Source organism: Lipotes vexillifer, unplaced genomic scaffold (genome assembly GCF_000442215.2).
Source record: "Lipotes vexillifer unplaced genomic scaffold, Lipotes_vexillifer_v1.1 scaffold1280, whole genome shotgun sequence".
In the NCBI taxonomy this organism is placed as follows: domain Eukaryota; kingdom Metazoa; phylum Chordata; class Mammalia; order Artiodactyla; family Lipotidae; genus Lipotes; species Lipotes vexillifer.
The window spans coordinates 179,352-191,703 of record NW_006786568.1 but is presented as its reverse complement, the minus strand read 5'-3'; the positions used below and the strand labels follow the sequence as shown (position 1 = coordinate 191,703).

General features: G+C 53.0%; 1 protein-coding gene across 1 annotated transcript in view; it reads left to right on the top strand.

Annotated features, from left to right (window-relative positions):
* CACNG8 (calcium voltage-gated channel auxiliary subunit gamma 8) overlaps positions 1-8,736 on the top strand; it is a 15,970-nt gene extending 7,234 nt beyond the window's left edge. Inside the window, exons 3-5 of the mRNA XM_007459035.1 lie at positions 4,957-5,040; positions 6,274-6,414; positions 7,947-8,736. Of these exons, the coding sequence (XP_007459097.1) occupies positions 4,957-5,040; positions 6,274-6,414; positions 7,947-8,698 (977 nt within the window). The 3' untranslated portion in view covers positions 8,699-8,736. The remainder of the gene's footprint in view (positions 1-4,956; positions 5,041-6,273; positions 6,415-7,946) is intronic.
* The last annotated feature ends 3,616 nt before the right edge of the window (positions 8,737-12,352 follow it).

The window sequence follows — 12,352 nt, the reverse complement described above, 5'->3', positions numbered from 1 at the left end:
CCCCCCCCCCCCCGGGCCATTGCCCCCTGAAGACGCTCTGTCCCCAGGAATTCTTAGGTCCCATCCTCATCTCCCTCCAAGTCTTTCTGAGAAGTGCAGTAGAAAGTAGTGATTGGGACACAGACTCTAGAACAAGCCTGATTGGGTTACTTCCTGTCTGCCACGCACAGAAAGGTGACATTGAGCCATATATTCTACTTCTCTGTGCTTTCTTTCCGTCATCGGTGAAAGGGGGACTGTAACAGCCCCTAACCCACAGGGCTGTGGAGCGAATTCAATGAGTTATTACATGTAAAGCGTTCAAAAGGCCAGCAGGCACAGGGTAAAGGCTAGACTATGTCGTTTATATTCTGTTCTTCTTCTTCTTATTATTATGAATTCAGATGACCAACCCCTGAGTTTCCCCTCCTTGATAACCCAGAATTCCCAGCCTCCCAACCAGCACCGCCCAATAGAAACATCACACAAGCTGTCTACGTCACTTAAATGTTTCTAGCGGTGGCATTAAAACAAGTACAAAGGGGAAGGTTCAATGAATCTAATTTAATAAATACAATTTATACAATATAATACATTAATATAAAGGTTAGTAGTACATTTTATCTAACCAAGCGTAGCCAAAATATTATTTTAACATGTTAGCAATATAACGATTATTAATCAAATAGTATGCATTTTTCTTCATACCAAATCTGAAATCTGGTGCCCATTTTACACTCACACTCCGTCTCAATTGCCACATCTCAAGTGCCCCAGAACCAACCCCAGGGCTGGGGGATCCGTATGGGTCTAGCTCCCTTCTCAGGAATTTCAGCCTCCAGAATCTGGACCCACGGCCCAATTTATTCGAGCGGACTATATAAAGCCCCTGTTCTCGGCACTTTGCGTGCCTTATTATCTCATTGAATGCTCCCAGTTGCTCCAGGGGGAAGGTATTATTATCACCCGAGTTTGTCAGAGCAGGAAGCTAAAGGCCAGAAAGGGGAAGTGAGTCAGCCACATGGCCACCCAACGTACGAGGGGCAGAGCCGTGGTCCTCGCCGCAGTACACACCCCTACGCACCGCCCCCCATCCCGCTTCCCCACTCCCCCCCACCGCTGCCTGCCCGGGTCTGTGTTAGGCGGGCCCTGGGGAGACTCAGAGACGCATCACCACCATGCCTGCACCTAAGGAGCTCCCAGCCCAGCTGGTCGGATAACACGCAGAGGCGTGCCGCATAACCCCCGTGCAGTCCGCGCTTGACTCTGTCATTCGTGTGTCACTGAATGCTCGCAAACCGTATGTGGTCGTTATCACCATCCGCATTTTCCAAACGAGGAAGCCGAGGCTCAGGGGTGTCCAAATCCGCAAAGCCACCCAGCTGGGAAGTGGCAGCCCTGGCGTGTGAGTCCAGAGAATGTGATTCCAAAGCCCGTGCTCGTGGCCAACATAACCACTACACTCTGCCGCCATAAATATGCTCACCTCTGGGACTTCCGTGGCGGTCCAGTGGTTAGAACTCTGCGCTTCCACGGCAGGGGGGTTGATCCCTGGTTGGGGAACTAAGACCCCTGCAAGCCGCAGGGCTTGGCCAGAAAAAAAAAGAAAAAGAAAAAGAAAAGAAAATGCTCACCTTGAAAAAAAAAAAAAAAAGCTCACCTTTGAGGCCCAGAGACTCCTCCCCATGATTTACCATCTATAGAACTGAGCAATTTCTTCAACTCTACGCCTCAGTTTCCTCACCTGTAAAGCAGGGATACCGTCACTGCCTAGTATTTCTAAGGGTTGGTCACGCATACTGTGTTAATACCTACCTGTCAAGTGCTTGGAGCCGTGCCTAGTGTGTGGTGAGCCCTCAGTACGTACTAGTTATCATTACTGCCAGCATGACTAGTCCGTGGAGAGTCTGCATGCCGTGTGCTCTCCATGCTCGATCTCATTGAATTATCATTCATGTTTTGAGAGAAGAGTACTGTAATCCCACTCAAGAAAGGAGAGAACTTGACCCCCCCCACACACCCTACTGGATGTGCTGATGGGTAAACATCTGCACTCAAAAGGTGTATCTTCATTCATTCATTCAATGGCTTTTTTTTTTTAAGTAAAATGCACAGAATGTGAAATGTACCACCTTAACCATTTTTTTTTTAAAGCAAGTTTATTTTCTTTTTCTTTTTTTAAAATTTAATTAATTAATTTATTTATTTTTGGCTGTGTTGGGTCTTCATTGCTGTGCGAGGCCTTTCTCTAGTTGCGGCGAGCAGGGGCCACTCTTCATCTTATCTTGGTGCGCAGGACTCTCACTGTCGCGGCCTCTCTTGTTGCGGAGCACAAGCTTGAGACGTGCAGGCTCAGTAGTTGTGGCTCACAGGCCCAGCCGCTCCGCGGCATGTGGGACGCTTCCAGACCAGGGCTCAAACCCGTGTCCTCTGCATTGGCAGGCAGACTCTCAACCACTGCGCCACCAGGGAAGCCCCATCTTAACCATTTTTAAAAGCACAGTACAGTAATGTTAAGTAGATTCACACTGGGTTCCCAAAAAGCTCCAAAACTTTTCATCTTTCAAAACTGAAATTCTGTACCTATTCTTCCCTGCTCCCAGCCCCTGGCAACCATCATTCTACTTTCTGTCTCTGTGAATTTGATGACTCTAGATAGCTCACATGAGTGGAATCATACAGTATTTGTATTTTTGTGACTGACTTATTTCACTTTGCATAATATCTTCAAGGTTCATCCAGGTTGTAGCATGTGTCAGAATTCCCTTACTTTTAAAGGCTGAATAACATTCCATTCTATGTATATGCCACACTTTGTTTATCCGTTCATGCATTGATGGACACTTAGGTTGCTTTTGGCTGTTGTGAATAATGCTGCCACGAAAATGGATGTACAAATATTTCTTAGAGACCTTGCTTTCAATTCTTTTGAGTATATACCCAGAAGTGGACTTGCTGGATCATATAGTAATTTAAAATTTTTGAGAAACCTCCATACTATTTTCCGTAGCGACTGCACCATTTTATATTCCCACCAACAGTGCACATGGGTTCCAATTTCCCCACATCCTCACCAACACTTATTTTCTGTTTTATTTTGTTTGTTTGCTTGTTTATAGTAGCCATCCTAATGGGATGGTATCTCATATCTATGAGAGGGTATTTCACTGTTGTTTTCATTTGCATTTCCCTAATGATCAGTGATATGGAGGATCTTTTCATGTGCTTGTTGCCCATTCAATCATTCATACATAAAAATATTTATTACACACTTACTATGTGTTAGGCATTGCTCTAGATGTTGAAGAGTGGTGAACAGCCTATAAGCTTACATTTCAGTGGGGGCAAACTGCGGTGTGTTTGAATTCTGCTTCCACCACCCATCAGCTGTGAATTGATGAACGCTTGTTATGCCTCTGCTTCCTCATCTGGACAATGGGTATACGGCGTGGTTATCAGCTGAACACTTAATTGTGTTCCAGGCAAAGTGCTAAATCTCTATACCTGGATTCAACCCTCACAACAACCCAGTGAGGTAGGTCCTAGTAGCCCCTTGTTATAGGAAAAGGGATTGAAGCAAATTGGCCCGAGTAAGACCAACAAGGTCACAGAATAAGGACATGATGGACTCAGGCTTCATTATCAAGCAGTGCGACTCCAATTCTCAATGTTTGGTCACTGCACGACACCAATAACATTATTTCGTGGATCTCCTGTGAGCTCCGGATGAGTTAATCCATCTAGGAAGCACTTAACAAATGGTAGCTCTTAGTGGAATTATTCACTGCCTTATAGTCCTTCTTTCCAATCTTTTCCTTTACCCCCATTTCTTTCCGTGTCATCTTTTGCCTCGAATCTCCCCTTCTGTCATCCTTACATTCATTCATAATTTAATTCTTTCAACACTCATTTCTTGAGGCCTCCTTTGTGCCAGGCAATGCTGGGGACACACGGAGGAATCAGACCCCATGCCCTCCCCCTGCAGGAACTCCTAGCGTGCTGAGGAGGATCATAAATCAAACCAATGCATGCTAAAAAGGTGGTAGTGCGGGGAGCTGCTACACCCCAGAATGGGTGGGAGGTGTGTGTGTGTGTGTGTGTGTGTGTGTGTGTGTGTGTGTGTGTGTGAGCGTGTGAGCGAAAGCTTCCAAAAGCCGGTGTCCCGTGCACTGCTCGCTTGCAAGGGTAAGTTTTTCGCCAATGAAGAATGGAAGCAGAATGTTCTGCAGCATTGGGCAGTGGCCGGGAGGTTGGAAGGAGCCTGGAGAATTGAGGAAACAAAGTGTATTTAAAGTTATACTTATTTATACATCGGTCTGCAGCTGTGTAAGGAAGTGGGTTCCTGCGGGGAGGAAGGGGCTGAGGCTGCAGGACCACTGGAGGCATACTGCGCCCCTAGCGTGCCTCTGCATCTCCTCCCAGAGGACCCCAGGTGCACTGCGCAGAGAGCCGGGGAATCCCTCCCGTATGGAGGATTGAAGAGACTACAACCCCGGGGATCCACTGGGGCTTCTCTCGCCTCACAATTGGACTCGAAGACTTCAGAGGGCCTCATGGGAAGTGTAGTCCTCCTGGCCCTCTGCCGCCTCTTCGTTTTCCCACGCATTTTCAACCGATTTTGAGTTGAAGAGTGACGACATGGCTGAAAGCAACGCCTTTTTTCTTACAGAGGTGGAAACAGAGGCCAGAGAGACTGTCCCCGTACAGGTTACAGGGCAAAAGTTCTTGTGGCCTTTTAGTGAGTGTTGGATGATTTCCTCCCTCCCTCCCTCCCTTCCTTCCTTTTCCTTTTTTCTTTTATTTTAACTGGTAGGGAAACCGGAGCCGGGAGGTTGAAAGTTTGTCCCAGGTGCACAGACAGGCTCAGGAGCCATTACTTCCTGTCTCCCAATCAGAAGGGGTTTGAGGAGGGTCTTTTCTCACCCGGGGTTTCCGCACTCTTAAGTGCCCACGACTATCACCTCCATTCCCCTCCAGGGTTGAAAAGAGGCGTCTGCGTGAAGATCAACCATTTCCCGGAGGACACGGACTACGACCATGACAGCGCGGAGTATCTGCTCCGTACGTGGGGGTCGGGGACAGAGAGGGGGGACTGCCGGGCTTGGGCAAGTGCGAGGGGAGAGGGGGCTGTGCTTCGGCACTTAGAACCACACGCAGAGGTGAACTTGTCAGCCAATCCAAGCCCAGATACTGAGATCCTCTGGTCACCGATTGGCTCAGTGGTCTCTCCCGCCCCCTCCTCTCACCTTGGGGCGGGCTGAGAAGGGATCCCGGGAGCTGATTGGCCGTCATGATGGCCTGGGTACTCGAGGCAACTCAGTGCAGTGACTCTCTGGGTTGGGGTTGGCCGCTGCGCCCTGGGGCCGTGAGGCAACCTGAGGCGCGGACGGCGCGGACGGGCCATTCTAGGGATAGGGAGCTGGCTGGGGAAGCCTGTGGTGGGACTGGTAGCTAACCCAAGAACGCGGCAAATCCAGAGTTATGATTGGCTGCGGCCTCAACCGGGCTCAGAAATCGCAGAATCTGGTTGCCTAGGGTTTGGGAGACGGGGGCAAGGACTGCAGAGAGAGGGGGAGAGAGAGAGAGAAGGGAGAAAGTAAGAGAAGAGAAACCCAGAGCTACAGATGAAGCCAGGCAGAAAGGGGTGGGGGGAGGGACAGAGAGGAGGAAGGGAAGAAGAGAGCGGGAGAGGGAGAGAGGGAGGGGGCAGGGGAAGAGAGAAGAGAAACCCAGAGAGAGAGGTGAAGCCTGGCAGAAAGGGGGATGGGGTGGGAGGGAGAGAGGTATTTAGAGATTTGATTCAGAAAGATCTGGGAAAAAATGAAAATGCGCAGGAGAGGAATAAATATGCATAAAGGGTAGATATCAAAGATTGGAGAGTGGGGAGCTTTTTGTTGTTGCTTTAAATGATTGCATATTTGTGCGAGAAGGAAAAAGAGAGAGGGAGAGGGTCCACAGAGAAATAGAGAAGTTCCGAGGGGCAAAAAAAGAGAGAGGGAGAGTGATTAGAGGAAACAAAGGGAAGAAAAATATGCCAGGAGAGAGAAAAATAGAGGAAGAAAGAAAAAGACACAGAAAAAGAGAGAGGCAATCAGATCGAGAAAGAAATTTTAAAGAGGAGAGAAAGTGAGACAATAACAGAAAATAACCAGGCAGAGAAGGAGGATTGGAGAACCAGCGAGAGAGAAGCGGAGACGGAGGCAGCAGGAGGCGCGGGGCGCCAGGGGGCCAGGGGGCCGTGTCTGACGCCCTGGTTCCCACCCCCCATCTCTCCCCATACTCTCCTTTCTCCAGGAGTCGTCCGGGCCTCCAGCATCTTCCCCATCCTCAGCGCCATCCTGCTGCTGCTCGGGGGCGTGTGCGTGGCGGCCTCCCGGGTCTACAAGTCCAAGAGGAACATCATTCTGGGAGCAGGGATCCTGTTCGTGGCAGCAGGTGAGAGGCAGAGGGAGGGGGCGGCCCACCTGCGAGCGCGCAGGTGTGTGTGTGCGCGCGCGCGCGCGCCTGCAAAGCTACCCTGCCCGGGCGCTCCCTGGAGCCCGGAGCCTTCCTAGGCTCTTCCCAAGCTCCATCGCCACCCGCTGGGCGAGGTAGGTGTCGCCTTCCGGTAGTCTTCTGGGCGAGTGAACCCAGCACAGACAGGTGTCTGTCTACCGCGTAATCCGGGATGCCAGGAGTTTAGATTCCAAAGCTCGCGGTCCAGGAGACGGAAGGGGAGGAGCTTGGGAGAGGGGGTGGGCCCTTGAGGCAGAATTGCGGTCTTGAAGACAGAAGACAGACCTGAGAGGGAGAAAGTGATTTGGATTCAGATGGGGAGGAGCCTGCTCTAGGGGGCGGGGCCTCGTGGGCTCCGGTGTACCCAAAAAGGGTCTGGTCCTGCGAAAGCATCCAGACCAACTCGGTAGTGAGGGAGGGCATTAAGGGGCGAGACCCCCTTTCTACTCGAAGTGAGTAGTATTGGGAAATTCGAGGAGTCAGCCTTTCTGAAGGGATGGAATCCAGAGGAGAAGGGGGAGGATTTAGCATAAACAGCAGGGGATGCTTTGGAGTTGGGTCAAGATCTGCAGGGGGTGGGGCTTGGAGGATTTGAAAGACCGGGCTAACTACATCTGGGACGGGGGAGGAGCCTGACCGCGATCCTCAGGGGGGCAGGGTTTAGCAAGCTGGAGGCGGGGCTTAGAGTAGACGGGAGACCTGCTTTAGTAAGAGTAGTATGGGGGAGACCTAGAATAGAGGATAATCATGAAAGAGTTCAGATCAGCCAGAGTCAGGGCCTAGAGAGTCAGGGCGGGATTACCTCATTAACTAAACGAGCAGAGGGTGAGGCCTAGGGAACACCAAGATTTATAAAGTTAAGAGTGGAGTTAGACCAGTCAGGGTAGGGCCAGGAAACCCCAGCCAGGGTCATCTTATCAAGGGCAGAGTTTAGGCCGGCGAGGAAGGGGCCTGGGCCGTCTGGGAAGGAGTTTAGACCATCTGGGGCAGGGCTTTGGGCCATCCCGGAGGGATCTGGACCATTAAGGGTGATCCTAAACCTTCTGGGGTGGGCCCTGGACCAACCGGGGCGGAGTTTAGACCGACCAGGGTGGGCTTTCGACCAACAGAGTAGGACCTGAATTAGCTGGGGATGGTGGACCATCCGAAGCAGGATTTGGGGGCCCTTTGGGGCGGGGCCTGGGCCACCTGGGAAGAAATTTAGACCATCTGGGAAGGGGCTTGGACCATCTGACGGTGGAGCTTAGGCCAACATGGGGCGGGGCCTGGGCTGGCCAGTGGGCGGGGCGGTCTGGACCATCGGGGGTGGAGCTCAGAGCGGGGCGGGGCCTGGGCCGGCGGGGCCGGGCCGGGCCGGGCCGGGGGGCGGCAGCGCTGGATCCGCGGCTGCCCGATCGTTGGCGGGAGATGTCGAACCCCGGGACGCGCAGAGGGGGTGGCCTCGAGGCTCCCGTCTGACCGTCCCCGCCCAGGCCTGAGCAACATCATCGGCGTGATCGTGTACATCTCGGCCAACGCGGGCGAGCCGGGCCCGAAACGGGACGAGGAGAAGAAGAACCATTACTCGTACGGCTGGTCCTTCTACTTCGGCGGGCTGTCGTTCATCCTGGCCGAGGTGATCGGCGTGCTGGCCGTCAACATCTACATCGAGCGCAGCCGCGAGGCGCACTGCCAGTCTCGCTCGGACCTGCTCAAGGCCGGCGGGGGCGCGGGCGGCAGTGGCGGGAGCGGCCCCTCGGCCATCCTCCGTCTGCCCAGTTACCGCTTCCGCTACCGCCGCCGCTCCCGCTCTAGCTCCCGCTCCAGCGAGCCGTCGCCGTCGCGGGACGCGTCTCCCGGCGGCGCCGGGGGCCCGGGCTTCGCCTCCACGGACATCTCCATGTACACGCTCAGCCGCGACCCGTCCAAGGGCAGCGTGGCCGCGGGGCTGGCTAGCGCCGGTGCCGGCGGCGGGGCGTACGGCGGCGCGGCGGGGGGCGCGGGGGGCGGCGGCGGCGGCGGGGCGGGCTCAGAGCGGGACCGCGGGGGGGCGTCCGGCTTCCTCACGCTGCACAACGCCTTCCCCAAGGAGGCGGGCGGCGGCGTCACGGTCACGGTCACCGGGCCGCCCGCCGCGCCTGCGCCCGCCGCGCCCGCGCCCGCCGCGCCAGCCCCCGGGACCCTGGCCAAGGAGGCCGCCGCCTCCAACGGCAACACGCTCAACAGGAAAACCACGCCCGTGTAGGGGCGCGACGGGGGGCGCCGAGGGGGCGTGTCCGGGGCGCGTGCGCGGGCGCGCGTGCAACGAGGCTGCCGGGGGTCGGGGGCGCCACCCTCCTTCCCCGTGAGCGCGCTGGAGACTGCTTGGTGCTCCCCCGCGCCCCCTCCCCACCTCTCGGGCGTGGGGGAGCGCCCGCCGATGCACCATAAGAAATAAATATGGATCCATGCTGTGTACCAATTAGATGGCAATAAAAATACACTGTAAATTTTGTTTTATTTATTTATTTTTTGTGGGGGGGAGGGGGAGGGCTGTGGTGTTTTCTGCAGTTTTGAGATGTTTTCTTTTTGATGTTTTGCTGTGTGCATGTGGGGGCGGGGCACGGGGGAGGGACTCCCAGCCCAGCCCAACTCCTGGAGAGGGACCCATAACACACGACTATCTAGTTATACCTGCAGACTATATATATGCTCTATGTAAAGAGACAGAAAGATAAAAGAAGGGATGCAGAAAAAGGCAAAGTGACAAGGGACAGACGTGGGCATTCGTTCACTTCTTCACTCATCCTTCCACAAGGGCTTTAAAAGCACCTGCTATGTACCAGGATGGCGCTGGGGAGGGAACGGAAACAGTCCCAGAGACAGACTTGATCATTCATTACCAGCAATTTATTTGTGTACTTAAGTGCCAGGCATTGTGCCAAATGCTGAGCCTACAGAAGGAGGGAAGTCAGATAGGGTCCCCAGCATCCTCACAGAGTTTACATCTTGTGCATGAGACAGACATTAATCCAAGAAATGTATACACCACAGTAAGTTACAGTTAGGGCAAAGGAGAAATCCAGAATGCTCCTTCAGGGAGGCTTAGCCCAGTTTAAAAGGAAGGGATATTTTAGCCAACACAAAAGGATGACAAGAAGCCAGCCAGGTGAAGCTGGAGGGAAGTGTCTTAGCCAGAGAACAGCATATGCAAAGGCCCTGGGGCAGGAAGAGCTTCCAGAGAAGGCTAACATGTACTAGTGAGCCACACGCAGACGGAACAAGATGAGGCTGGAGATGAAGGCAGGGCCAGACTGCCCAGGGACTTGAAGGTCAGGTCAAGAGTTTAGATTTAATTTGAGGGCAGTGGGGAGACATGGAATGGCTTTAAACAGGATCATAACGTGAATGGTACAGAAAGGGAGGAAGGAACTCAGAGATGAGAGAGAGGCAGAGGCATGCTGAAATACAGCGTCAGACACAGGCACTGGCCCTTCAAAGTCTCACTCGTGGGAGGGAGCAGATAATCACACAAATACTGAAGCACAGGCATGGTGTCTGGTGTGCAGGAGAAACACTAGGACTTAGAGATTCATGTTTCACTCATCCATTAATTCAGCCATTCACTCCCTAACGTTTTTGAGCATCTGCTAATGTACCAGGCAGTGTATTAGTATCAGGATCCCCACTGGTGCTCTCAAGGAGGAGTCAAAAACTGAACTCCAGGCGGGGTGATCGGTGCTGTAACAGGGACCAGGCTGGGCAGCTTGACCAGAGAAGAAGAGACAGAGTGACCAACTGACAAGAGTGGGTAGTACTTGGGGAAACTTCCTGGAGAACATTAGACCCAGGCTGGGTTTCAAAAGGATGAGTGATGAAGGGGATGAGGAAAGCTTTCATGGGAATAAAACAACTCGAATCGGCTTGGGGGCGGAGGGGAATATAAGAGCATGATGTATTGGGGACAGGGCTCATCCTTTGGGGATGCAGAAGGTCAGGGTAGGGGTGGGAGATAAGACCAGAGAAGCAGCTAGAAGCCAGAGTCCAAGGATGCTAGGGTTCCCGGCTGAGGAGTTTGGACTTTATTCTAAGGGTAGCAGGAGACACGGGAGAGCTTGGAGCAGGTGAAGGGCAGGATCAGACGTGGGTGTCAGAAGGAGGCACCTGGGATGTGGGAAAGGGCTAGACAGGAGGCCAGTGCTGTGGGATAGATGAGAGAGGGTGGCAGCTGAGCTGGGAAAGGGCTCTGGGGGTAGAGGGATGGGGGGAATGGATTTGAAAGTCACTGAGGACACAGAAGGGACAGTGCTCAGTGGGTTTCCCTTCATTTGCTCAGCAAAGATTTCCCAAGGTCCCCCATCTGCCAGGTCTTGTGATGGACTAGAAGACTGGAGGGCAGGGGACCAGGGAGGAGTTCCATGGGGGCAATGTTGGAAAGAGATGCTGGGAAACAGAGGGAAAGGAATACAACTAGCGGGACAGGGGGGAACTTAGTGTAGGGATGATAAATGGAGGGAAGGACAGGGAGAGACAAATTTGGTGGGAGACGGGGGCAGAGCTGGCTAGGGGGTAGTGGATTCTAGAGTCCAAAGGCCAAACATAAAGCAAGAAAGAGGTGGAGGATGGGCAGAAGGGAGAGCGGTGGGAAGGAGGGAAGGTGGGGGAGGAAGGATGAGGGCAACAGAGACCAAAACTAGGTGAGTCACGGGGACGAAGGAAAAGGTCAAAGACACAGAAAGGTGATCCGGAAAGGAAAGGAAAACGGACAGGAGAGAGATTGCCACCAAGATACACAAGTCAAAACAGAGAAGTCGGGCTTCCCTGGTGGCGCAGTGGTTGAGAGTCCGCCTGCCGATGCAGGGGACACGGGCTCGTGCCCCGGTCCGGGAAGATCCCACATGCCGCGGAGCGGCTGGGCCCGTGAGCCATGGCCGCTGAGCCTGCGCGTCCGGAGCCAACGGGAGAGGCCACAGCAGTGAGAGGCCCGCGTACCGCAAAAAAAAAAAAAAAAAAAAAAAAAAACCAGAGAAGTCTCAGAGTCGCAAATACACACACACACACACACACACACACACACACACAGAGCAATGGAGGGTAAAGCTGCAGAGAAAAATGCACAGCAATGGAGGGGTAAAGCTGCAGAGAAAAATGTAGAGATGTGCCCAGAAAGAAATGTGGAGACTCAGAAGCACGCACAGGGTATAGGACCCATCTATTTCTTTTGTTTGTTTGTTTTCAGTATTCAAGAAAGTTATTGAGTCCCAAGCTGTTCTAGACCAGTCTAGGTGCAAGGAATGTGGTATGGAACAGATAGCCAAGGTTTTGCTCTCCTGGAGCTCACAGGAGAGACAAACAATAAACAATATATATAAGAATTTCAGTTGCAGAGAAGTGTTTTTCAAATGAAGAAGGAAAGAGAGTTCCCTGGTAGCCTGGTGGTTAGGATTCCGGGCTTTCCCTGCCATGGCCAGGTTCAATCCCTGGTGGGGGGAACTGAGATCCCGCAAGCCACACAGCACAGGTGGGGATGGGGTGGGGGGAAAGTAAAGCAGGATGTGGCGACTTTAGGGGAGGAGCCTGAGGAAGAACCCACTGCAGCAGTAACAGCAGTGGGTTGTGAGAAGTAAAGGCACTCCACAAGCATTCTGGCCAAGCAGAGACAGCACAAAAGCCCTGAGGAGTCGCCGATTTTTGAGGAGGCCCCATGGCGAGCAGATGAACAAGGATGAGAAAATTGGGGTGAGGTCAGAAGCGTGTGCCGGGGGCCTGTCATGTGGGGGCTTGTAGCCCTGGGAGGAAATTGGAATTTTATTCTCGACTCCGTGGGATGGGCATAGGAATGACATGCTCATGTTTTAATTTATAAAAACAAAACAAAATAACAGAACCGCGTCGCTGTGCTGAGAATAGATTTAGGAGT